General features: G+C 42.6%; 1 protein-coding gene across 6 annotated transcripts; it reads right to left on the bottom strand.

The window, feature by feature from the left end:
* Positions 1–1,832: 1,832 nt before the first annotated feature.
* On the bottom strand, positions 1,833–23,840 carry nedd9 (neural precursor cell expressed, developmentally down-regulated 9). 6 transcript variants are annotated; one of them, XM_027014936.3, is made up of 7 exons: positions 23,624–23,840; positions 14,596–14,988; positions 7,633–7,731; positions 7,377–7,502; positions 5,467–6,546; positions 4,635–4,757; positions 1,833–4,002 (listed from the first exon to the last, which is right to left on the bottom strand). In XM_027014936.3, the coding sequence occupies exons 1-7, from the start codon at positions 23,633–23,635 to the stop codon at positions 3,451–3,453; spliced, it is 2,385 nt and encodes a 794-aa protein (XP_026870737.2). In that variant the 5' UTR covers positions 23,636–23,840; the 3' UTR covers positions 1,833–3,450. The 6 variants fall into 6 exon arrangements, with proteins under 6 accessions (XP_026870737.2, XP_081553921.1, XP_026870739.2 ...); XM_081697795.1 differs by having other exon boundaries at positions 4,635–4,754; XM_027014938.3 differs by having other exon boundaries at positions 14,596–14,985.
* Positions 23,841–25,454: the final 1,614 nt, after the last annotated feature.

The raw sequence follows: 25,454 nt of genomic DNA, 5'->3' as shown, positions 1-25,454 counted from the left end.
AACTCACATGATAAAGTATTGAGTGGACCTGTAAATCAAATAATGTTTGATCCTTGTAGTTCAAGCAATACAATATGTGTTATGATTTCAGCAGAGTATAACCCAAAACACAGAGCCTAACACCATCTAACTAGGATGAAACGTGTTCATTTCACCAAGTTCTGTAGATAATTTTATTTAACATTTGTATACTTCACAAATGCCACATTAAACATATTGGGAGTCCATAGAGAATGCAGATGTATCTCAGTTAATTGCTGATCAAAACAAGGCAAAAACAGCTACCAGATATGAAACCAAGATACCACACCACATCTATGCTAGAGCAAATGTTAAGAAGGTAAAGATCTGAGAGAATGTATGGGAGATGGAGAGAAACAGGAGAGGCAGAGAAGAGAAACAATGAACTGGGAAGTGCATATAATGTGTGTGACCAGTGTGTCTTTCCAGTGTTAACTAGAGGAAGGTTTTCATGGGATTCGCTAAAGGTAAAACACAAAAACCTAGGAAAAAGCAATCTTAAAAAGATTACACTGCAGAGGGCAGTTAAGGTCCTCTGTACCTGAAGTCCCAATACACTATGATTCGTATTCAGCCTTGATGTCTATATAGATCATGTGTTCCTCATGTGCCCCTATTCTGTGCTTAATATCTTCTGTTTTATTATGGTACTATAAGCTTTTAGGTGCCACTGCAGCTATGATCAGTCAGTTATACAGAGACTGCAGAGACTGGGATATATGTGTCACCTAGCCAGTTCAGGTGTCTGAAAAAAATATTTACATTGCTGCTATTTATGATTATTTCTTTGCTCTTTAAGTCTAGGCTCTAATTTAACTTAGAATTACAATATTTGATATCACTAAAATCACACCAAGGCTTGAATGACACATATAAATCCTTTGTTTTTGTTCCTTTAAAACCATCCAACTGTGTTCATACTCCATAGGTACTCAGAGTCTTGTCCTCCACCTACAATCTAAGAACAAACACATTTCTACTGCCACATCTTTAAAACCAGATCAAGAGCCAGTAGCCTTGGAATTCTCCTGACTTGAGATCAATGTTTGTCATTACATTATATGATAACAGTTGCTGTAATTGTAGTGAGAGTATACTTTAGTCTGCATCTGACTCTGCTTTCTGGCCCTATGGACACCTTCGAATGTTTTGCTGATTACACCAGGTTCTTTGTCATCTTTATGAAACCTCCTAAATCCATCTCCAAACTCCACCAACATCCTGTTAACCCCACCATCCTCTTATCTCCACCTCCTAACTCCGCTTCATAGCCACCATCTTCTTAACTCCATCTCCTAGCTATGCCTCCTAAACTCCACCATCTTTAGCATCACCTGTGTTACAGTGCCTGTGGATAATCTGGGAGAACATTTGTGTTACCAGCACCTAATCGCTGTCTAATACTAAACATGTAGTTCTGTTAAATGTTCACCAGAGGAAGACCAGAATTATTAGAGCTAATTTCCAAAGTCCAACCCTTGCTTGCTTGCTAAACACTTTATAATATGACTCTTATCAGCAATTATTATTTTATTAATTTGAACTGAGTTAACTGAAAATCCTTGCCTCACAGCTGTTTTTTTCATCAAGTAGTGCATGATCAAACCTTTTCTCCTGTTTTCACTGCACGTACTTCATTTATGTTGTGTTCCATTATGTACGTTTGGCATTCTGTCTTGTGTACTCCTATAATGTGTCCAGTTATAGTGCATGTATTGGCTCTATATTGAATTCAAGTCAATGAAACTGTCGAGAGTTCAAGATGTCTGGATTTGAAACTAAATGACAAAGCAGGCCTTTGACAAAATAAGAAGTATTTTGGATTTTATTGATCTCCTTATGGCCTTCAACAAGTATACCTGTGACATTTTCATACTGTGCTGTTCAAACTGTGCTCCAACATGGTTTATTAACGTTATCATAAAGATAAGACTTAATTTTATAAATCCACAAAGAGCTGACACAAGGCTCATTCTTTTGGGTCTTGTCTTGCACAACTGTTTGCATCAGTCTTTCCAGCATGTTGGGTATACATAGGACTGAATAAAACTTTACTATGTGCAGAACACCCAGTTTATTTATAAAGCTACTTTCAAAGAAACCATCTTAACATTCTTAATATCCTCAAATGAGTGTTTTATACTTTCATCTGTATGACATGCACTGAGCTTGAGCCTGAATGTGAGGAACTTAGGGAACATCTATAATATGTGAAGCATTTAGGGAACATCTATAAATTGTAGCTACAGAAAATAACCTGGGTTGCACTGTCCCCCTAAAAACTGTGTGAGTCTTTGCAAGCATGTCGTTCACATGCTGCACTACCCACTACAAGTCAATTCTCAGCCTGTGCGAAACAGTGCTCTGTTTTTTTCTTAAAGCTATAAATCAGTATTTATTCTGGCTTTATGTATCCTTAAATATGTTTGATGAAGTAAACTGTGTGTACCCTTTAAAAGCTTTTGTATTTGGGTAGAAAAAGTCATCTCGATGTCAATTTTGGGGCTAAAAATGACTGCAGTTAGGAAATCTGGGACATCTTGGAGTGTGTGATAACATGGGGGAAGGTTTTAGAGGTCTGGTTGAAAACCATGTGTGGGGGAGCCTATAGGATTATGGTTAGAGAAGAAGGGTATGAAGCCATTTGGAAGAGCCTCTCCTCATCTCTATACTGTGTAGTCCAGTACAACACAGGCACCAGACAGATGCATCTACAGGCTGACTAACCCTAACAGCTGGTTACTAGAGGTCAGCAAAACAACAAGCCTACAGCAAGACTCAAACTGTAGAGCTGAAACATGCTCTGATGCAGGGGTGATTATAGCAGTTAGTGCGTCTATATATTTCGGCATTAAGTCATAAGTCATAAAACAGACAGAAATAACCCATTAAAAACAGTTCTAAAATATTAGTTCCTAATGTCTGAAGAGCCTTGTGTAGCTTTTAGTAAACATGCATATAATTTAACCTGATTTTAACCATATTTTTGATAATTTTAACAATTAAATGATAATGAAGCAAAAAAGTCATTTGGTGAGGAAAAGGCTTTTTTTTTTTTTTTTTTTTTCACTGCAGGATAGAATGCAGCATAATGCAAGAACTACCTGGAATTCCAGCATGGTTAGGATTACCCTGTAACCATAACTGTAACCACACCCATAACCCTAACCCTGGAATTCTAGCAGCAGCAGCAGCATTGATCTACAGGTCATAATAACAAAATGAAGTCGACTTATAAGGTGCTCAACAAAAAGTGGAACGTTATATTGCTCTAGAATGCAATTTCATATTCATTACATTCTTAATATTATAGAAAAGAAATCGAAACAAAAATACAGCTAAATATTTACAAAGAAGGAAACAGCAGTATTTACAAAGGACAATGTACAATGCTCTAAGCGTCTGTTAGAAGGGGATCACACTGCGAGGTCAGAATGTGGCCATGTGTAATAGCTGCACTTTAAACTGCTGTGCTTGGTGTGAGAGGTGTGTGACACGGTCCACCATTTCCTGCACAGTAGGTGTGTTTGGGTAATGCAGGGCGGCTGTCTTGGTGGAGGCCACCACGGTCTTTAGAAGCTCACAGAGTACGTTACTGGAGTCCATCACCCGGTTGGCCACATCAGGGGATGAAGCCTGTCGCGACAGTGTGTCCCCGATGAACACCAGCTTGTGTGCACTGAGGATGACGAACTTGGCATGTGCAACAAAGATTCGTGGTGGCTGACCGGTTGCCACACAGCCGAAGAACGCGTCCACGGCATTGAGTAGACTGACAAAGTGCTGTTCGCACTGCTCCCCATAGAAGGCCAGCAGCTGCCGGTCCTGCCCACACAGATGAGCTCCACCTCCCACAGATGAAGTGGAGGAGGAGCCTGAAGGGGAGGTGGAGCCTGTTGAATGTTGATGGGAGATCCACTGTGTGATGTCATTCTCTACAGGTTTAATGACCTCCTGTTCCAGCTTCTTAAACTGGTTCAACTATGAGAGTCAGAAGAGAAAGTAGAGTTAAAAAAAATGTTAAAGCATTAACCCTGACCCTAGCTGTCAAAGTATGACTAAAACCACTTCAATGCCATCCAAATCTGAGGAAACATCCATTTATGTCAAAACGTCTATGGCACTAGAGCCGTCTGGTACCTTCTTCCGTACTGTTCCTTTCATACTGTTCCTCACACAATGTTTCAGATGTTTATCTGCAGCTGTGGTGCTTACATTTACAGCATTAGGGAGACGTTCTTATCTAGAACCTGCTATCTTTATACATAGCCTCAGCAAAGATCCTGTCTCCAATACTGAAGGCTTCCGTTTGGTTCTTTAGTGATATCTTTAATTCAGAACAGCTAGGGTTAACCCTAACCCTAACCCATTACAGATCAACTCAGTGGTGAAAACCAAACATGGCTACAGGGCTTTCCATCCTGGTCCTCAGTCAGCCAAAACCACACTAATGTTAGCTTTTGCAGCTGTACCTAACCAATCCAGACCTGCCTGAGGGTGAAGTGAGAAGTCAATGTGCAGTGTTGCTCTACTGATATTTTCAAACATTGTTCAAGAACGCATATCTCAGTTCACTCAGACTAGAAGCGAGAGAGGTCAGGGTCCCCACACACCTGATCCTGAGCCAGGTGAATCTTGTTCTGCTTTACGATGTCCTCCTTCTCTAAAAGCTCCTTCTGTTGACGCTCAAATTCTTCTTTACCCTTTAAAATGGACAACAGTGTCAGCTGATTCTGCTGGTACAAGAACAGATGCAAACAGGCAAGCGACTGTTGATGCTTGTATATTTCAAAGTGCAGCATCCTTTTTGGCGTAGAGCAGAGAAGCACACTTTGCTGATGGAGGACCTCTGTCAGAAATGTTCTGCTTCACTTGAAACCTCGTTTGCTTGTGTGTGTGTGTGTGTGTGTGCGCGCATTCCCATATGACATGCAGTCACATTGAAATATCTGATTTTCCTTCAAATGCAGAAATATTGGGAGAACAAAATCAGATATGTGCCTTAACTGGACAGAGTTAAATGCCAGAGCTCTTCACTTTTTTTTTCTATTGCTATGAAGATGTGTCAAATGAGAACATAACATTTTAATGCATTTTTAATGTTCACTTTTTGATTTTTTATGTACATTTTAATAAACACTGTAATAAACACTGACTTTCCTAATTTTGACAAAAAAACATTTAATTGGAATTACAAACACCACTGATGGTGGGTATTTCCTTGTCTCAAAGCCCTGAGACGGCAGGTGCTCCACCTTTTGTTGACGTGAAATGTCATGTCAGAACACAGTGCATCTCAGAGAGAACAGAAGGGGACAAAATATAATTGGGGCAGGGAAGTGAATGATAACAGTTAAGTCATCAGAATATTTTTATAACACATACTTTTCCCTACATATTTTTACTTACTGCCTCTAGGGTAAAAGTTACTCAAACCCTTCTCACCTGCAAATGAACATAGTCGTAGTCCTCCATCCAGCTTTTCACGCACTGCTCGCTGTCCTGCCCTACTGGGAAAGGTTTTGTCTGGCTGCTGGAGTTGTCCTCCTGTGGTGGGGAACAGGTGAATGGATGAACAATGCCCTCTACAGGAGCCCTCCGGAACAGCAGTTCTGCGCTGCCCCGTACTGTTGATGCCAGCTGCCTGCCGTCGTCTGGCACGGTCCGCGACACCATGATGGCACGGTCCAGCTCGTCACCTTTGCCCTGTTGCCCAGGGCCACTGGCGAGGGCAGCGGGGGTCCAGCCGCTGCTCTCCAGGCTCCTGTGCGTCTGTTGCAGGATCTGCTGGGCGTCCTCCAGTCGCTGCAGCTGCCTGCGCAGCTTCGAGTGCAGCGCTGGGTCTGAGAGGGTGGTGGCATTGGTTGCTGCCCCCCGCCCGAAGGCTAAGAAGTCAGCCAGAGCGGTGCGGACGCGCTCCAGTGCCCTGCGCACCTCGCCAGCCCATTGCTCCAGGAAGCTGTGTGTGCGCCAGCAGGGTGAGGCAGCCAGACCCTGCAGGGTGGACACGGAGGCATCCAGGGCCCGCTGTAGGCAGCCCAGGCGCTGCAGGGCAGAGTCCAGGTCTATCGCCAAACGGCCCTCGGCCGGTGACCCTGCTGTTGAGGACGACGTGGACATACTGCTGCCTGTGCTAGATAATGACAGGCAGTTCACGCTGTCTGTCATGTCAGTGAATGTGCGCAAGTCTGTTGCTGGAACGTCATAGATGCCTCTGCCATGGCCCCGCTCACGATCGCGATGCTGCGTTTGCATGCTGCGGGGAATATCATACAGGTCATGGGATGCCGTGGAGGTGATCTGGCTGGCTGGAACGTCATAAATGCTGCTGTCACTTCCGGTGGTGACACAGGGCTCTGAACTCAGGGGGAAATCGTAGTTGGACTGGGTGCATTGCGTGGTTTTGGACAGGAATGCTGGTGGAATGTCATAAACACCCTCGGCCTTTTGCTTGTGCGGTTGGGGGAAGTCATAGTTCCCCTCATCCAATGCAGCAACACTCTGGCAGGGAGGGGTGGAATTTACCTACCAGAATGAAAATGACATTAATCTGTGAGAGCGAGAGAGAGATATACATATGTTACACACACATGCACAAACTAAAAAACAAGGAAAGGCTGTGGATCAAAATTTGTCTCCACTTAAACAGTTTAAAACTGTTTGCATTTTATGTTCTCCGGCAAAGCAGATGTGGAAAATGGTTGGTAACCAAGCATTTAAAAACCCCAGCCCTGATGTCAGCGTGGTGCATGGTTATGACGTATATGTGCATACCATAGGAGTGTAGATCAACAGATCCCAGGAGTGGGCCCCACATGACTTCAACCAGCCCTGAAATCGGGCTATTACAGCGAGTCAAACTTCCACAAACCCGTAATTAAACATGATATGAATAACAGGCCTCTGGCACATTTCACTTCATTACAAACACAGCACTGAAGCCTACTGAACTGTGAGCAGCAGTGAAACTTAAGAGGGTGTGGACAGCAGTCTGCCTTTAATGTCCCTCACTGTTTGGAGAACAGCTCTGGTGATGCTGGCAGGCAAAGCTTTCATTTAGCAACCAAGGGAAAGTAATAAAAATGTTACCATTTATTTTCTCCTACTTGTGACCCTCCAATTTACAGAGAAATGGCACTCTTGTTAAAGTTAGGGCTAGCACACTCCGTTAATACTTAGAGAACAAAAAGGCATTCAGATGAACTGCAGAGCTGATGAAAGTGTCGCATATATTTGAATTCTTTTCTGCCGAGTCGTTTTCATACTGAATGCATTAGCATTAACATGAAGCAACATACATGACTCCACACCAAGAGTTAGAGATTATGGTTAAGATGATTATGTTGGGAACATACCCCTTGTGATTGCAGAGGGACATCGTACAGCCCCTGGTTACGTACGTCCTGTGACGGAGGGATGTCATAAACACTTTGACCATGAGAACTCTGTCCTATCTGTTTGCTAGGTGGAATGTCATACACCTGTAAAGACACACACACACACACACACACACACACACACACACACACACAGTTGATACAGACACAGTGCTGTGCTGATCACAGTAAAGATTTGTACTGTATGCTGCAGGAGGTTTACAAAGACACATACGCCCTGTGTTCGTAGGGGAGGTACATCATAGAGTTTCTGGGAGTTGCTGGGGGTGAGGCTGTAAGAATATGCCTGTCCCTTTCGTGTTGGGGTCAGCACCTGAACAACACAAGAAAAAAAATATTAAAGTGTTGCTACCATCATGCAAGAGCATAATCATGCAGAGAACTGAATGGATACTCTCTCACTGCAAGGACAACCTTTTATAGATCATCTGCTAATTAATACCTTTGCTTGTCAGAGGTAAAATGTTTAACTCTTCGTAGATTTCCCCACATTTTCCCATTCAATGTGGACATTATACGTGTGCAAATTAGTGTATAAAAACAATTCTCAGTATAAAGAACATAAAAACAATCCTCAACCACCAATATCCTCTCAAAGAAAAAAAAAAATCAGTTCAAAAATGAAATCAGCACAGGAGGCATCAATGCAAATCTAATCCCTTATTCTATCATCATTAATCCCTCGCGCTAGCTTCATCGATCACTCAATCTATCATCATTAATCCCACATTTTTAGCTCATTAATCCGTCATTCTAAACTCATTACTCCCACTTTCTAATATCATTACTCCCTCTTTCTAACTTCATTAGGGTGCTGCTGAGACCTACTATGGGTGTGTATGCCTGTCCTCATGTGGCCCAGCTACACATTGGTTATACCTAGCTGTGTTATATCTCCACCCAGTTCTACAGTGACTATACCTACCTGTACTGTAGCTCTGCCCAGTTAGTTCTAAAGTAGTTCTACACAGTTGTGCAGTAGCTCTATGCAGCTGTACTAGAAGTGAAGGAAAGGACAGAGAGAAAGAGATGGGACAATGTATCTGCTAGTGGAGTCGGTGGATGCAGATTGAGGACTTTTTTCTGTCTCTCTCCGGACTCACTCTGGCATTGTGCTAAACCAGAAAGCTTCTGCAGCAGACAGAAGAATGATCGGAATTCTCCCATCTTTCCTCTTGCCGCACACCACTATCAGCCCACCGGAACACTCTGCGTTCTCACAGAGCTTGAAAATATGAACCATACATATGACTTCCTGTCTCATGGAATTGCATAGAGGAAAATCTCTCAATCTCTCTCTCTCCGTCTCTCCTGTGAAAGGGGGACAAATAACCCACTGTTCATTTCCAAGTGACAATTATAGTGGAATCAGACACACACTCCCACACATTCACGGCAGAGATGAGATGTCCAGATGGTATTTTTAAATGCGAACGTCACGCTCTTGCTGTCAGTGTGTGTTTAGGTGCACATAAATGCATTCCTTCATATAAATCACCACCAGGGGGAATGGTCAGGTCAACACAGGTCACCAATTACCCACAGTTCCGTCCACTTTCCCAGACCTCTTAAATCACCTTTTCCTTGGAGACAGACCCCGAGCAGGACTAAACAAAAACAGGCCACTCATACCCAAACCTGCAGAGGCATGACTGATTCACTGAAGAATCAAGTCACCTATTCTTAAGTCAAAAAGGGAGAGGCCTACCTGTGAAGGAAGCCCATATAGTGAAGGTGTGATGTGAGGATGAGGCCACTGGGGGGTGAAGCAGGCAGAGTTCGGTACCTGTGGTCATGTGAACATGCTATTGTGAAAACTCTCCAAGCTTGTGTCAGCTCTTTGTTAAGTGCCATGAATAGGTTCACAGTATCGCTTACTGGATCTCACATACACACATTCTCTCACTTGCAGATAACTTTATTTTTCCCCTCCCTCAGCACTTCTGCCTGTTGAAGTGCTTTTGTGAATATTGACGAGGCTGGTGGAGGTGCAGGCTGTCGCTCGGGTGATTTGAGAGCTGTACACTGATAGGGGGGCTGTGATTTGGGCACTATACACTGTAGGTGCAGGGCTGTATGCTGATGGGGGTGTGGTTAGGGGGCTGTACAATGATGGGGTGGAAGTGACAGGGCCCGGAGTAAACCCCGCTCCCCAGGGCATGGATCTCCGGGATGGTGTTACATTGGAGCAGGTTGAATAAGACCAGGGTCAGGCTCAGACCTGCTCCTACATGTCCAGAAGTGCTGCTTTCTGTAGGTGGGGAAAGACTGCAAGCCACAAAATTGGTTCATTATGTTTCATCAGTAGTTTTCCAGCAAACCACCCTTAAGGAAGCCCTGCATGTGAGTAATGACAATCACCTGGCCTGAAGCATTTAACGGTTTAACAGGAACTAATGGATGGATGAACACAATTCAGCAGCCATGAGTCAGGAAGTTGCCGTCATGGATCTCATTGTGGAATGGGACACTTCTACCAACACCTTTCGGTAAATATATGCACTCACTGACCGACAAGCTAAATATATGCACCCAGTGACTGATGAGCTAAATATACGCACTCACTGACTGATGAGGGAGGAGAGAATTTCTGTAGAGAATATTGGAGCAGCTCAGAACAGCTCATGGCATGAATGCAGCTCCGTCAGAGCATGATGTAGCAAAAGCAAGGTGGTGGTGGTTCACACCATTTTAAAGCAGAGAGTTATTAACAGAATTTCTCTGTCAATCAGCTCTAATCCTCTGAAGCTGCTGCTTTTATCTTGAATCATGACAGACTCTTGCTGCACATGATCAGCCTGTTGGTGGAGTGGGTTCATCTGTCTGTCCTCACTGCTTGAGCCCAGAATGACCCCACTGATATAACATGATGTCTTCCTAAGCAAGCGCACTTGATTAATTACTCCTGGTGTTTGTCTGGTAGTCCTCTGTTGTTGTCCTCAGGATGTAGATTTCAATTTCAGTGGAATGCTCAATGCCACGAATCAGTGCTGATTTCTTGGATGGCTACAAAGACACCAAAGAATACTGGTTTTGAATTATTGCTGTTTTAGTTGTTACAGGTTTTGAATTGATGTCTGCTAACTTCTACTATTGGCTACAAAATGTTACGAAACTGTGCAAAAAAATGTACTTTTTAAAATTCATTTTGAATAACATGCCATTTTCTGTGCACACAGCAGTTTAGCTCCCTGTTAAACTGAAATACCATCTGAAAAATAATTCACTTCAATACCAGACCACCAACTTCTGGTTTATTGACCTTTGTTAATCACTGGTTAGTTGCCCTTTGTGCCTCATTATCTTAACAAATATTCTGATTATGCTACAGATGTCCTTTAGTGATCTGGATGGCTTTTGTGAATTTCCTGCCCTCAGATTCATTACTGCTCCACTTAATGAGTGGGAGGTGCAGTTCGTCCTATTAATATGCCAGTCCCATTAATGCAGACAATTAAATGGCAAATCTCCTGAGATCTCATACGTCTCAGCATTAAAGGCAAAAAAGCAAATAGCCCTCCTGCCAAATTAGGTGCATGAAAAGAAACAATTTCCTATCTCCATGAATGCAATCACAATCATTACCTTTAAAAGATAGCTGTTTTGGACTGCCAGTCTGGACTTGTTTAGATTGAGGGTAATTAGTCAAATGAGTACATTATCTATTTGGTGACCACCATTTTATTTGTCTTGCTGCTGATTATTAATATTTATGCAGAGCAAAAGGGACTTTGTTTTGTGGTAAAAGTCCAAGGACGGAAAGTGGAGAGGAGCATTCCATCCGAACACCGGCAGCAGGCTCCAGTGGGACTGGGAATGAGTTACCTTTCAGACAAGCATTTCCTGCTGCACTAGTTCTTCCTGCTTCATTTTCCTGGACAAGACACCAAAAGCTCTGAAGGAGGAGCCCATGCAGAAGGCGCAGAAGAAGAGCTTATTACTGTTAGTGATTCATCTAACCCTAAGCCTAACCCAGAGAGGAAGAGCTGATTACTCTTAGTGATTCATCTTTTATGCTCATGTTGGACCATCTACAAACCTTTTATGTTGTCTGTGGTTAGGAGTGGGAGAAGGTAGGTGAGGATACATACTGTTGACCTTTTGGATTTTACTAGGGATATGACCATGCAGAGATGTGTGCACAAGAAATTCTCTGCTAAAGCTTCAGCTAGAAGGAGGGAACAACCTAGTAGCATTTTAAATGTGACACACAGGGATCCTGTAAGAGAAGTCTGTCTATATAATGATGATGCAAAATAAGTTAGGCTTCCAGAATCTCAACACTAAAGCAGAGAGGACTCAGTCACACTCTAAAGAAAAGCATTTCACTGCCAGTTATACTGTGTATGACTATGTATGTGACAAATAAACTTTGAACTTTAAAAGTCAAACGTTCTAAACAAGACCATGGCTCAGCTGTAGGAGGCTAGCCAACCCAGTAAGTTGTGGCGCTACTATACACTGGTGGCCACAAATATTTATGACATCTTCACAATACGGAAGCACACAAACAAGCAGCCTATAGAGGGCACGGCACAAAGAGGCAGCCATGGCCAGCCCTGATAACACTGCTGCTGGATTCACAGACTGACTCCCTCACTGAGAAACGTTGGTATGAACAATATATTATTACTAAGGGTGAACAATGGTTTAAGCTTATAGTAGGCTATTAACTATTAACTTGAATTATTTTTGTTAGAATCCCTTTTCTGGCAGTAGTGAATAGGCTCTCATATATTCCAGTCTCTGTAGCTCTGATTTTGGTCGATGCTCTCTCCACTGAGGCGGCTGTGGAGGAGGGTTTAATTGGATATATAATTTAAGATGAATTATTCCTCCAAAAAGACCACTTCAGGCTTTCACATGCTGTACACATTATGATTAAACAATACCATTATTGTTTAATAAACAATACTTACGGAAATCTTCAGGTGCAATGTCTCCACTGTACCAGTGTTGGACACAATTTCTAAAAGTGTGGCAGGAGCATAGCTTGTGTGTGTGTGTGTGTGTAAGAGAGTGAGAGACAGAATGTGAGAGAAAGAAACCCATCATGGGTGTGTGAGACTCGGAGATGAACCTGGCTGCCGCCGTTGCCATCACCAAGCCATTGCAGGCATGAATGAGGCAGCTGTGCCGGCGGGAAACAAGGAGGGTCACGCAAGGACAGCATGCTGAGGCAGCCAGGACTCACAGTGCACCATTATGTGAGAAGTCCCCAGCCCGGCCTGGCACCGCACCCAGCAACCTTCTCCAGGCCTGGCATCGCGCCCAGCGCCTGGTTGCCCACACCACACTAAATCACCATGTGAATTACAGCTATAGATTTCCAACTCCTAACACTAAATTATAGTTTATGCCAAGTAAAAAGAAAAAAGAAACTTCTTGGCACAGCCTTCATGTTTATTAAGGTATAGGAGAAGCGAATTGGAGAAGTCAAATGCTATGAATGTATCTTTCCACTCGATAGTTGCCTTGATAAACAGTCAACTAAGGGGACCAAGACTATTATCTCCATGACAGGGTTTTGCTAGGGTAAACAATAATGAAAACTTCTACAAATTCAGCTGAGCTGTTTCTGGAACTTCATGCGAGTCGGAGATAGAAGGGTAACGCGTACCCTGTGATAAACCCAACCCCATACAGACCTGGGCGCTAAATAAAGTGCCTTGCAGTTAAAAAAAAACAAACAATAGAATGCATTGTGGGGTGGGGATTGGGATTATCACGGTGCAGACACTGTGTGCTGCGACGGTCGAATCAGACAGAGCTGATTGAAAATCCTTAATCGATTGCACCTTCCTGAAAGCCACACATGGGCAAAACTCCAGTGGTTAGCTTCTAATCGAGTGATGCTTCTGGCCAGTGTTACACCCTCTTGCCTCATGCACCAAATCGCTGTGAATAGCTGGCCGACTGCAGCGGCAGCCACGGAGGAACACACCAGAGAACTGGCCCTGACTGCAGCCGCAGAGGCCACAGCTTTTTAAAGTGGCTGTCTAAATAGCCCACGCAGCAAAACTAGTCATTTTTGCCATGTACAAGTGTCTAGTTCAGAACACCTGGATGAACGCTCTACAATTGACACATTCAAAAAAGTTCTCAGATATCCAACAGTTCATATGGTGAAAACTGGCAATTAAACAGTTCAGTTTACTTTCTTAATATATACATGTTATTCTGTCTGTTGTGCCTCCAATAACAGACTAAGTGCACTACACTGCACTGCACTAACCATCCTGAAGACCAGCTCTTCCCTGCATCTCCAGTAGGGTCCATGAATGGCGTGATTAATCAGAGGCTTGTGTTTGGCTGAGCGAGAACACAAAGTGACTTCATTACTGATTAATATACACTTTGTCAAAGGGGTTCAAAGGAATTAAGGCTTCCTATTCAAAGCTTTAAAACAGGAAAAATGGTCTCAGAATAGACATAATAATTCTTTGCCTCTATTAGTAAGCAGGATCAGATGCCATTCTAGTATGCAGGCAGGAAAAGAGGAATCAGTCTAGTCAAAGTTCCACAGCCTCTGTTAGTAGAGATGACTGCCATCTATCTTCTGGCCTCTGTGGATAGTTGCCTCCTATTGTACCGAGTTGGGTTAGGGTCAGGGGTAGGGCTATCTCTGCGGGTAGACTGTCTCCTATTGTACTGAGCTGGGTTAGGTTTAGGGTTGGTGGGTAGCATGCCTCCTGAACCAGACCTTTTGTGGTCAGCTGCTGACAGAAGAATGGGGATAAATTTATCATCAGAAACTGAAATATGCAAATGGGTTTCCAGTTGCTACAGCAATTAAGGTTTATCACACACCCTTAACCTCCCACCCCCCAGCCCAACACACAGACACAAACACATTTAGATGCAGCATCTACAGGGAAAGCACCACAAAGATGGGGAGTTTGAAAAACTATGTTTAAGGTGGTTAAGATCTTGACTGGCCACTGGCTGTCTGCTGAGGGTGAGCTGAGATTGTGCTTGGTCTCTTTTTCAGTCTTACATGCTAGAGGTCTGGAACATTCATAACCATAAGTGCCAAGTACAGAAAATAACTAAGAAAATATTTTCAAAACCCTGCTGCTAAGTTAACCAACTCTGGTGAGCTCAAGATACATGAAAAAAATCACTGCACAACAGAGGGAAAAAAAAAGAAAAGAAAAAAAAGAGATGCTTCTCTTACCCTGTTGGGCATTGCATCTGCAGCCAGCGCGCTCCTCTGTGGGACCTGGTACACGTCCGGTGTGGGCGGGACCTGGTAGATGGGCTGGCCCTGTGTGGACTGGTGCAAGGGGGGCACCTGGTAGGAGCCCTTGGGGGTGTGTGGGCTCTGTTGGCAGGCTAGGCCATGGGGTGGAGCTGTGCTCACAGTGCCGCCTTCGAACATGCCCCCAACCAGCAACTTGAGGCGGTTGCCTGGCGCGATTCCCTGCCGTCCATGCAGTGAGCAGAGCCACCAGCCCTCCAGGCCGCCGGTGTTCTGCTCGATCACTGTCAGGATGTCACCTTTGTGGAACTCCAGCTCTTCCGGCGTCTCTGGCACGTTGTCGTACAACGCCTTAGCCATCAGGTTCTGCTGAGTGTGAAGAAACATCATTCATGGATATGCAGTGCTTGCCATGTGACTTGCCATGCAACTTGTCAATGCCTAAGGAGTCTTACATATAAATAATCAATGAGCAAGTAAAACTATGGCTGGTACTACAGTAACAAAGACTAGAACATGGGTTGCTGAAATAATCTCACCACTGTCCCTGGGTTTTTTCCCCCCAGAGGTTATAGTTAATATATATACTGAATACATTTCTGTTGTTCTCAGCGTAGATTTGTTTAGAGGGCTTTTTTGTAAGAATACCCAATGATACCAGTTGTAGTATGAATGTAATGGATTATACATATAAGGCCCTATAGAGGAGCATGCAGAGAGCAATAAAGTGAGTGGTGCTGATTTAATGGAAGACAGGGCAGTGTCAGAGCAGACAGAAGAGTTCGGTGTCCCACAATGAAACACTATACTGCACCTGCTACATGCCCACACAAGTGTCACAGCACAGCCTTGTCATTATGGTAGCACTGTCGTCTCAGAATATACTCGAGCCTAGTCCAGCTTTTAAATGGAACACGTATCCCAGAGCGCTTCACTAGTTCATCCTTTGAAAAGAACTGGGGCAGTCTGAGCTGACCTGGATCACGCGAAGAAAATAATCATCTGGCCTGCACTGCTGTGGCCTAAACATTCTTCCATTAGCAATCCTGGCCAAGACTTTCCTTCTCCATTATTCCAACCACTGCAAGATGAGGTGGATTCAAATATCGCCAAAATTCAGTTCACCAAAACTATTTATTAAGGCTCCATTTATTTCCCCTTACTTCAAAAAATCTAATTCAAAATAATTTCTGTGTATAAATCACACAGAATACAGAAACTAATTATATTAATTAATTTTATTATATATATATATATATATATATATATATATATATATATATATATATATATATAAATTAACTAATAGAATTTGTTCTTGTTATTGTCCAAGCTCAGTGCAACTACACTTCAAAGCTTTTCCTGAGAAAACCCTTTCAGTAAAAAAATAAGTAGGGCCATTCTGAGGACAGGGTTTCCTCTCCCTGTCACTCTCGCTTTTGTTATCTGAAACACACTTTATCCATTCTGTGAGAACGCTGGGGCCCATCAGAAGTCTTCTCTTCATCATCTTGTCGGCCTGTCGAGTCTATGCGATGTGCGCTTTCCCACAGCATAAACAGTTCCCACGTGAATCTCTCTGCCTCGGCAGCATCGTTATCTCTGAGCAGATAATGTGCTTCTGTGCATGATGTCTCACGCTCGCTACCCCGGTGAAACACACATAAGCTCCGCTTATACAGAGGCACCTGTGAGCTTGAGAGTGTCCTTAGGGTCAATATCAACCGATAGGAGCCCTCATGTCAGTCTCAGTCCTTTAGCTACAGGCTTTAGTGCGAGTGTCGCTTTAAGATACCAGTATGAATGGAAGCTTATCTTTGACTCCTGAAAACCTTAACAAACTTAACTTGATTAGACTTTAGCCAGAATTCTTTTTTCAATTACAATAGGAGGAGTTATGGAAACTTGTATAAATATAAAAAAAACCCCTTGATTTTACAACTTTGTGGAATTGTCTTTCCACAAACCCTTTAGCATGAACACAGCAACGCAGACGAATATCCATGTTATTTTAAATTCATACAAAGCTTTTTTTTTTTTCCTTTCTGCAGAAAGAACAAGAACTGCAATGAAATATTTTAATTATGAGGAACTGAACAACTACACCCTGATGAGGAAATCTAAACACTGCCATTGCATCATTTTGACTTGCCGTCATTTGAAGACCAGGATGTATCACAATTTCTCTCATTACATTTTTAAAATTATGTTTATAAATAAGTTACAATGATTCTCCAATCTCGGGGTAAACTGGAAAATCATTTGACTTTGGATTTGATTGTATATTTTTGTAGACATTAAGCTATATGGTAGCGACAAAAAAACAAAAAACAAACAAACAAAAAAACTTCTGCAGTCTTTCTAAGCACTCACGTTTATTTGCATGTAGCTGAAGCCAGAGAATCCGCGCAGGAAACGAAGCGCACGCTTCCACGCCTTAAAACGCAGCTTATTCACAAGACTATTGTTTTGTATTTAACACACGTGTTAGCCATTAGCAGGAGTTGGAAAGCCCCACGCAACTTCGGAGGTCGTCGACCGGAACAAGCTTCCTGGAAGTTGTTTTAGCAAGTTGAAAAGTGCGTTCTACATTCCTGCCCAAGCAGTAAACAGAAGAGCGCCACGGCTCTCTTAAAACCCATCCAGCTCCCACCGTCGCCCGTTCCTCCGGCTTCATTAATTAGTAATCAAGCGATCAAGCGGCTACCGCTAGGCGGGGGATGGGCTCACATGCTCAGCATTACAAAACGGCTACGTTACGTTGGAGTTCGAAACGTAGACAAAGTGTGGAAATCAATTTTTCACACGCAGACAGAAAAAGCAGGGTTTCCCGGGCTGCACGTGGAGTAGAGACGTGCAACGCTCGTGCCCCCCGATTGCCCCAAGCTTTAGGGAAACTCATGACTCATGATTCTAAATAAAGAAGTCATTAACGGTGACGAAGCATGTGTTTATTTCGAAATTTCCGCATATGTGGCAAAAAAGCTAAAACAAACCTTTACCGGCCCAGCGCTTAAACCCCTTACACATCCATACGAATACTGGAGGACCCCCTTCCTCTGAAGTCCTTTCAATGGGTAGCTTTGGCACGAGCCTGATGAAGATGACTATTCCAATTAAACATGTTTGGTGTCCAGCAGTGGTTAAGGTACTTGACTAGTACTCAGAAGGTTGCCAGTTCAAGCCCCACTGCTGCCAATTAGCCACTATTGGGCTCCTGAGCAAGGCCCTTTTAACCTTCAATTGCTCAAACTGTACTCAGTCATAATTGTAAGTTGCTTTGGATACAAAGAATCAGATAAATGTAAAAATTATGCCTGGTGCTAACTAGATACTTTACTTTAAAAAAAGTTAAGCTCCAAAACCAACCAACACTGGATTCAAGTGAAAATGTATAATGAACATGCACTCACTAACATGTCTTCAACAAAGTGTGTGAGTTTGTGAGAGTATTTGTGTGTGTGTTAACGTGCGTGTAGGATGGGTGAGCCAGCATGCTCCCCTGCCCTCAATCATGCAAGTAGAAATAATTATGGGTAATGACGCTAATGAATACTGGCCTTGGTGATTGTGCTGAGTGGGTGAGGGGGAAAATGCATATGAAATGAAAACTGTGTACTGAAGCAAAACGTGCTATGTGCACTAGGAGTACACGTTTCATTTGGACAGAACATATCTTGCACCAACTAACTGCTCTGTCCTCCCAGTGTATAGCTCATTAGCACTCATAATGCAAGATGCAAACTTAAAAATTAATTTAACCACAGGGAACAAAACAGTGTGAGGGCAATCATGCTTAAATTCTCCATGAAGCAAGTATTGACTCCAAATAATAACAACAAAATAGAACTGCAATCTTAGTACATATGCATATACTAAATATGCTTGAACTCAGAGGTGCCCTTTGATGTAATCACAAAGTTGTGGATACCAGCAGATGGAAAGGAGACTGTTCTTTATACAATGAAAAGTATTACCATACATAAATCTAGGGATTTCATACATCCTTTCCCCACAAACCCTATTATCACCAAAACCTCAAGCAAAGATACCAGTTAAATCAAGAGTTTCAGATGACGGGTACATGTATTACTTGTCTGGTGCAAGACCTGCAACAGAGCCAAGCTTCTGCACAACTTCTCTTTAAAAGTTGTGCTCACTGTCCAGCACAGAGCTGCTCTGCAAGCCCCGCCTGTTTCCTAGGCTCTGAATCAACGCCTGGGTGATGTCGCCGTTCAACAAAATCCCCCGCCTACCCGAGCAGCCGTGGTGACAATGCAACCAGTTTCAGTGCCCCTAGGGTGGAGCTGCAGCTCAGAAAGAGCAAAAGCACCAGCACTTCATCAGAGAGCACCTTCTCTTTTTACATGCGTCACCAAAGATCACCAGGATTTAGAATGCTAGACAGGACAGTAGGGGGCTGAATCCACGGTCACAGGTTGGCACTCTGGTTGCACTGAGTGGAGACGGAGATGAAAGGCTCAGTGAGGTGAGTCACAAAGGCATGGTCCTCAACAAATTAAGACTTAAATTCACTGAAGACAGGTCATGACCAAACTACCTATAGTAGATACTGTTCCTTCAGATTAGTCCCTTTGTTCTTTACCTGCCTCTTTTTGGTGCTCCAGAAATCTCCTCTTATAGAGGGTCATTAACCCCTGCTTAACCCTTAGCAGCACTGACAGGCATACAGGGACAGCCTCAACACTGATCTACGTAACTGACCTTTGTCTTATGTACATTATGTACATCCTGTTTTCCCACAGACCAAAGGCAGATGCTCAGTCAGCACATGGTGTTAGGTGAAGGCATTGCTGTCAGCTTGTGTTTATACAGAGCTGCAGTGGACAATGGGTGTCAAGGCAGCTCAAAGCGATTTATGGTGAGTGGGATGAGGGTTTAGGGGTAATCTCCCTAACTGTGGAATGAGGGTTTAGGGATAATCTCCCTAACATTGGGATGAGGGTTTATGGGTAATCAGAGCTGTGTGATGTGTTTACACCATCTGACCCAGGGCATACCTTCATGTCTCATGCAAGTGTCCAAACAGGACCCTCACAGCATATGTCTCTTTGGGTTCAGTGTACAGAAAGCTACATGCAAATAATCTGGAGGAAGTTTCACATAAGTGGAATGATTTAGTTTGCTGTTAACTCAGAGGTTGTGCATTAAGCAGTGATAAACAGGAAACAGCACTTGTGTAAAACACACAGATCAAAATGTCCATGGGCAGCTGTCAGAATTCTTATGTTTGACATGACCATGACAGGACCAACCTGACATATGTAAATTACACAAAATCAGCTTGGAATTCTGTTAGTCAATGGGAACTGTGGCGCTGTTTATACACACTGACCATTTTCAATTAGTAAATGTCCCAGCCCACACAGGCTGAACATTCATGACAAACAATCAAAAATGCATGTAAACAAGTAAGGCAAAATCTAACAATAGATAGATCTGCCTGTGTTTTAATGACAATGTGCTCTCTGCTGAGGCCTTGAAAAATATACACGATGTTACAATACTGAATATTTAATCTATCAAACTTTTTCAAAGATTTTGACAAATAATCAGAAATTAGTGAGCTAGTGCATATATGCCAGGACAAACACCTTACAAAGACAGACATGCCACAATATAGATCTTTTACCTGTAGTTCCTACCTCACAGCATCATTTTTGTGTGTGTATGCATGTATTCCTGTAAGAAGGTGGTGGTGGTGGGGGGCACTAGACCTTCTCTGTGAATAGCTTTTGTTGTTACCCTAGAGAATGTGGGACGCCTGCAGAGAAGTGCTCTTTATACTCAATGACACCACACAGAAAACACATGCGCACACACATGCAAACAACATAAGGAGCGACAGGGAGAGACCTATAGAGAGCCCTGATCCCAAAAGCTTCCTTTTAGGCAAAGGAAAACATAACAAGGAATGTGGGAATATCTTAAAACAAAAGCAAATACAGCTTATCTGCAAATGAATAAACCCTCTTTGCTTATCCTTATCACTAGTTGAGATTCAACTCTCCACACACACACACCTCTCCTTCTGTGCTCTCATTTATTTCTCTCCCCCCCCCCCTTCCACCACCATAATACTTCCTCCACCTTGAAGCTTTTCTCTGCCTCTCTCTGACAGGATAGAGGCCTGTAACCTGAGTCCATTTGAAGAGAGAGAGGGAAAGAAAGCGAAAGATTTTGGGTTCACCTAATCACTCTTCATTGTGGTTGGGAAGCTTTTTCTGCCACAGTTACATAAGCATGAAAAGAGGCTGTGTGACTGAGACAGCTTGATTGATGTGTGTGCATGCATGTGTGTGACAGAGAGTTCAAGAAGGAGTGTGAGGGCATGTGTGAGGGCATTGGAGCAGAGGGCTCCTCCTCTATCCCCAAAGGGGAAATGCAGAAATGCAGATTTCACTTCAACCTGATCAATAAACAAACACATACAATTAACAAACACAATGTAATAAACAGAATGTCATGGGGCCAAGGATCAGGGTGGGGCAGAGTCTCCCATCACCCACCCACCAGTCAGGAAACATTAACGGACACGGGCAGGAGACAGGACTCAGGTGATCTCTGTAGACAACTCAGTCAGGTTTAAGATGTGACCAGTGAGACAAGGCCAGGTCCATTTTCTGGTGAAGTGGGCCAGTGTACTATAAGCAGTCTGAATAACATAACTGACTCATTCCCGGTTCACAAAAGCCTTGGCCTCATTCAACACCCCCCCCCCCACCACCACCCCCAACCATCGGTCTCACTGTGCTGGTGATGTACTGAGGTCTGAGTCACAAGCTGCAACTGTTCTTGAGTAACTACTCACATTCCATAGTGCAAAGGTGGTAGTGACTCAGCTGAATAATATTTAACTGATATCACATTATCTCACATAAGTGAAAGGCAGTCATGTCCCATCTTTAACTCAAAAGACACACACAATGAGGTTTGTGAGTGGATGGATTTCATGACTAGCATGCAGTGATTGCGTGGACATTATTCCTAGAGTACAGAGGGTATGTCAGTAGCCCTGTTGCCACGTGTCACTACACTTTTGCTGGGCAAGGTAGACAGGTTATCTGAGCTGGATCTTCATTTATTCACCATCACTGATCTTTTTCCACAGCAACGACAGGTTGAGAGGGACATGCCTGTCCCACCTTGACCTCTAACCTCTGCTGCCTGCAGAGCCAATGGGTGCATCACTGCCAATATCCATCAGCACCTGGTGGACCACTGCAGTTCCAGACCTGACAGCTACAGACTGGACTAAAATCAGGTACTAACAAGACAAGAATTCCCTCTGGACTATAAGCAGTGCTGGCTTCCCAAATTAACAGATACGATTCATACAAATGAGACTAGCTGTGTGGAAATGAAGAGTGTTGTGTTTTCTTATTGTGCACAAGACAGAACAGTTATTTATTACCATTTGTGGTATGTAAACTGTTGTTTACTTAATATGGTTTGATGACACAAACTCCAGGCCAAAACACATGAGTCCCATAAGAAAGGCTTAGAGAGAGAGAAACAGAGGGAGTGAGGCAGCTGTGTGATACAGACATCTTCACAGGCTGGTCTGAGCTAAACTGCCCCACATTCCACAGACAGTGTGAAGCAGACAAAAGCATTCCATTCAGGAGCAGCATGGCCCAGTACCATAGTAGGAAGTGAAGCATCCCGTCAGCCTGCAAAACCCTGAAGAGAATGTAAATGATGAGAACACTGTACTCAAGGGCCAAGTTGTGAATAGAATGCCCGTCCTCCCCGCAATGCAAACTTGCATAAGGATCCATGCCAAACACACTGTCCCCTTCTCTCTCCCTCGCTCTCACACTCATCAATATCCTTGGCCATGTAGATCTGTATCCCAACAACCTGTGAAATGGGAAGAAGCAGCTTCATATGTGGACTATCAGCCGAGCCCAGGATCCAGCTTGGAGAATTGTACGTGTGCATTTCCAGGTCTATTTACGTTCTTATGATATCATTGTTACACTAGGAAATATCTGATATGCAAAAGATCAGTAATCCCATTGTTACAGTCATGACTTGGGACATTTTTATCCTTAAGAGTAAATGTTATGAAAGACATAAACCTGAACGACTAGCCTATTACTACCGATGTTTTAACGGCGCCAACTCCAGCCCTCAGGCGTATAGGGACAGACTGGTAGATATAGGGTCCTTGTTTTAGAAATTTACGATTCATCAATTAAAAAGTAATCTATATCTAACCTCAAGGGGTTACTTCATTTCTTATTCACTGTGTTTTCTGTTTTGTTGACCATAAAGTACGTTTATTCACGGAACATCAACAAAATAAACAAACAATCTTGGCAACATTTTAAGGTCAAATTGGTATCGGAGGGATTCGCTTGGAAAGGAGAAAATGAATAGTCTTATGTATTCTGAAAGGGCTCCAAGTAACCCGACAGGAGGTAAAATGTAAATCACATTATTTACTACTCGTTTCTCCACAATGGTGTTCACTGTCAAGTTATAGTCATTTGATTACCTACGGTAAATCACCGTGGCCCAGAGCCCCAGGGAGTCCATAGTTAAAGAGCATTTACCGCGGTAATGGCATCAGTGGTAAAAGAACGACTTTAAAAGTACTGTGCCAAACTCAGACCACAAATTACGATGCCATTTACCGTCGCCAACTCGCACGAACACATACACCGAAGACAGTCTTCAGAACAGAAGTAGTAGTGGTTATATGTTAGCCATCACTGAATATTACAAATGTAGCAGCTAAACTATCACACTCACAAACGCGCCAATGTAAAACGTGTCTTTCTTTTCAAATGACTAACCAATAGCCTACAACTCACTGAACACTCACTGGCAAACATTGAATTAATGTGTAACCTATAGTAGCCTACAGTACAAACTTGGTACTGTATGAATAAGATGGTTAATGATATGGATAACCTGGTAAATTATATTTTTAATTTAGGGGAACAACATGCATGGTGGTTTAAAAGTCACTTACTTTATACTTCATGGTGCGTCCTCGTCACTAATCCAAATATGAAAATATCCTTATACAACGTAACAAAAGATAAAACAGCAAACTCACGTTTAAAAGACACTAAACGGTCATTGTTAACCAAACGCTTTCTGTCCGTTTAGAAGAGGGATTATTTAAGCGAAAACCGTCCGAAACCCTCCTCAGGCAGCATCTACTCTGAGCACTGTAGAATACGCACCCTACACCGAGACCTGCTCGTCTTATTTGCATAAAGCGGACCTTATTGGTCAAGTCCAACTTTGGCACCATGACGTTAGACAGTGAAAGGGCAAGCAGTACCAGTTAATTTACATATTGATACAAATGCAACTGTTGCTTTTAAAAGGAACTGCTTTACGCTTTGCGGAAACAAGACTCCATTTATTCGTTGGGCCATTTTATCACATTAAAGATAAAATTTGCTCGGTTAACGTATTCAGTGTAACCAAATATGTTCACTCTGTTTCAGTAGTCTTGGGTGGGTGAAATGTTACTTGAGAAATGTCAGCAGGGGTTTAAAGATAGCAGTTCAATCTGTAAACATAGCCTACACCTATATTTTCTAAACGAGAGCAAATGTAGTCAATACAAATTGAGTTTTATTTTAAAATTTGAACATTCATTGGTAATTTTTTTTTACATAAATTAAATAAATGGTACTTTTACGTTTGCAAGTCCAAACAACATTAAATGCGCTAACTACTTTGTATCGCATAGTCAGGGCAGTGGTAGCTCAGTGGTTAAGGTACTTGACTTATAGTTGGAAGGTTGCTGGTTTAAGCCCTACCACCAAGTTGTCACCGTTGGGGCCTTGAGCAAGGCCCTTAACCTTCAATTGCTCAAGTTGTAGTCAGTCATAGTTGCTTTGGATAAAAACGTCCGCTAAATGTCTACTACTATTTCAGATCAACTATCATAATATCTTAATGCAGGTAGGGGGCGCTGTAGAGACTAATGTAAAACTCTCAGAGCTGTCTTTTCCCCCTCTCAGTCCTGGCTTTAATCGCACCATCCGTGAACTGCCTTTTTAAATGATGTGCTGTCTTTATTTGTATCTTAGGATCACCAAAACTTGTAATGTAGGAATTAGATAATATACTAATTAGATAATATACTAAAAATATTAATTCCAGTCTGAACAGAAAGTGTGATAAGAAACATCCAAAACAAAACCCATAACCCCAATACCTCTGACACATTGCCATACCAAAAAATCCAATGCCTCTGATATAATACCACACCTAAAACCCAAATACCCCTCATACAAAACCCTAATACCTCTTGTGGTGGAAGTTACATCTCAGGACTAAAGCAGCATGCACAAATGTATCACAAAGTTATTGTTGAATAAAAGTGAAGTTGAAGTACATAAAAAAGTGAAAAGAAATAAAAATGAACCACAAAACAAAACAAACACAAGAAAATGTAACTCAGTAAGAAACATAATTCCTCAACTCTGCCTATTATATGCATTTCTCATATTTGTTTCTCCTGAAGTGCTGTGCTTGTTTTAATTGAACAAAGGGAACTTACATCATGAGCAGGGAGGGGATCTGGCCTTGAGCAGGCCAGTGATGATTCATTTGTATCAAAAATAAACCACGCAGCGTTTTATACTCACTTATTGTAAATAGAAAACATTAGGCCTTAAACACATAACTAATTATATGGAATATACTGATTGACACAATATTATGGATTTACGGATATGCAAAGTATACTGTAGATTAAAGAATATACTGGTTACACAGAATGTAATACTATTTAAATGTTATTGCTACTTCACAGTTTTTATAGTCGTTTTCACACTTGT

This window comes from Electrophorus electricus, chromosome 2 (assembly GCF_041902795.1).
Source record: "Electrophorus electricus isolate QZ-2024a chromosome 2, ASM4190279v1, whole genome shotgun sequence".
NCBI classification, from domain to species: Eukaryota; Metazoa; Chordata; class Actinopteri; order Gymnotiformes; family Gymnotidae; genus Electrophorus; species Electrophorus electricus.
Note: the sequence above shows the minus strand (reverse complement) of the source record. Positions and strands in the feature narration are given on the sequence as shown.